We start from the raw sequence: 2424 nt of genomic DNA, 5'->3' as shown, positions 1-2424 counted from the left end.
ATGGCTCTGAGTCCAAGGCTTTCCACGACGAGACAATCATCAACCCACAGTGTCTGAAAGAAAAACACTCCCAAACACACAAGGTCACTTCCTCATGCCTGAGAGAGTCTGGCAGTGTTGTAGTCGAGTCCGACTCACTCAAGTCTGAGTCCTGGACTCATTTTCAGGACTCGTCACTCGGCATGGAATTGAGCACTGATGACTCGGACTTGGACTCGAGCATTGATGCTATAAGACTCGGAAGTTGGAGATGAGGACATGAGGAGATGAGGCCTGTTAATTGATAAAAACCTGTTTTGTGATTTCTTTGTAATAAGCCCTAATACTTTGGCATAAATTGATTAAAACTGTTCAGTAACTCCGGACTGGGACTCAGGTAATGCTGACTCAGACTTGGACTCGGACTCGAACACTGGGGACTTGAGAGACTTGTCTTGGCCTCGAGATAATAGTGACTTGACTACAACACTGGATAGTGTACGTATGCAGTAAAATGACTGCATCTCCCAGGAAGTGATGCGTTAGCGGCCTATGAGCTCACGTGTTGTTGGCTCTGATATGAAGTGAACCCACGCTCCTCACAGAACCACATCACAGCCATTCCAATCGATAGGCTGGAGTGTGCCTGACTTCCCAGGGCTTAGTGGAGGTTTCCTGTGACAGGAATGATAAACAACTGGTCCAACAAACACATCAGCTGACACTGGGAATGCATGCGGGCGCACACCCGCAGGTGAAGAAGAGGAGGGGGAGGAGAGAGAGAATCAATACCCCATCTTTTCCATCTAAAATTGCACCATTAACATTCCTTATGTGTCCTTTTACAATTGGGTACCCCCCTATCACCCCCCCCCCCACACCCACACCCACACACACACACACACACACACACACACACACACACACACACACACACAATTTTCTTACATCTGTCTGAGCAAATTCACTTCCCTGACTTTGCTAAGCCGCGTGTACCATCTCAAACAAACACCCACAAAACCAGAGCATGTTCCCGGTAGAATATGCCAAGACTGCAAAATGTAACCAAAGTAATATGTATCGTGGCCAACGTTCGCATGAAAAATGTGTGTGTGTGTGTGTGTTTGAACGACAGAGAGAGACAGAGATGAGAGAGGGGGGAGGGAGACTTTCCATCAAAACAGTATTAATGTAGACCGTGAGTAAAAAATAATGAGAGGTTAGATTGGAAGTCCCTGTGAGCCTGTCTGCTCTGCTGACAACAGTGGCTAATATGAAGCAGATGTTGACATGGGAGCTTTGCACAGAGGAAAGAGGGGGAAACATGCGTGAAGTGAAGTGTATATAAAGCCAGCCAGCGATAAACAGCTGAGAGAGAGCAGAGAGGAATAAACACACAGGCTGCCTGCAACTTTGACCTAGTTCTCATCTTTTGGTCCAGGCAGTCTGTCTGCCTGTGGGCCCTCCTGGGTGGCAGTCCACACACACTGCAGGCAAAGCTCATCAGTCAGAGATATGACACACACACACAAGTGAGCCAAGTGGTCCTCAGATCTCATGTGTCAGTGAAAAGCAGTTTTGAAATGGTGCCATGCCAGCATGCCAGCACTTGATGGTGGCTATCAAGAGGAGCATGTCTATATATAAAAGGACCTTTACAAAAAAAGAAGTAAGGAAACATCACAGCAACTATAAGTCCCTATAGGAATTAAGGTTATATTATAGATAAAACAGCAAAGTACAATAAAGTCACTATAAACTCACGATTGCATAGCCTACTATACAGACAAGTCCCCATATAGGGATATTATAGCGTTTACAGCACCAATATGCATAGCAAGTACTAGGATATGCCTGCAGAACACAAAGTAGACTAGCCTATATAACTTTTGAGCTACTTTATAAATAGAGATGGGGGGGGTATCAGCAGTGAAAGTTGTAAACAGATAATCCCGGGTGTGTGTGTGTATGTGTGTGTGCGTGCGTGTGTGCGCGTGCGTGTGTGCGCGTGTGATCGGCGTCTACCTGTGATGTGTCCATGAAAACGCTCTTTCTGAACTTCCCTCGCCGTATCTCCATTTCAAGGGCAGAGCAGCGGGCGACGGTGGCTCTGGCTGTTTGATTCCGCACAAACATGGTCTGTCTGTCTGTCTGTCCCTTTTCAACTTGAGAGAGAGACCCGTGTGTGTGTAGGCTGTCTCGGTTATTAAGGAAAGGAAGAGGAGTCTCTCCGAACCGGTGAAGCGCAGATCCAGGTGGCACAAAACGGTCCCCACAGCCACTCTCCCTCCCAGGAGATTACTGCCAAAGCCCGATTCAAACAGTCCCGTTTCTTCTGATGTGTTGGTGTTACACAGCAAGTCCAACTGCAGTAAAACACACTTACCGAGTCCTTCACTGCTGAATATTCACTTTTCCAAAACCAAACATCCAGACTGTCCCTTG

At 47.0% G+C, this 2424-nt stretch overlaps 1 protein-coding gene across 1 annotated transcript in view; it reads right to left on the bottom strand.

The window, feature by feature from the left end:
* rtkna (rhotekin a) overlaps window positions 1-2115 on the bottom strand; it is a gene marked incomplete at its 5' end in the record, with an annotated part of 87970 nt that extends 85855 nt beyond the window's left edge. The window contains one exon of the mRNA XM_083644333.1: window positions 2005-2115. Coding sequence (XP_083500459.1) covers window positions 2005-2115 — 111 coding nt within the window. The remainder of the gene's footprint in view (window positions 1-2004) is intronic.
* Window positions 2116-2424: the final 309 nt, after the last annotated feature.

This window comes from Poromitra crassiceps (assembly GCF_964638095.1).
Source record: "Poromitra crassiceps genome assembly, chromosome: 10".
Lineage (NCBI taxonomy): Eukaryota > Metazoa > Chordata > Actinopteri > Beryciformes > Melamphaidae > Poromitra > Poromitra crassiceps.
This window is presented reverse-complemented; position numbering and strand designations above follow the sequence as displayed.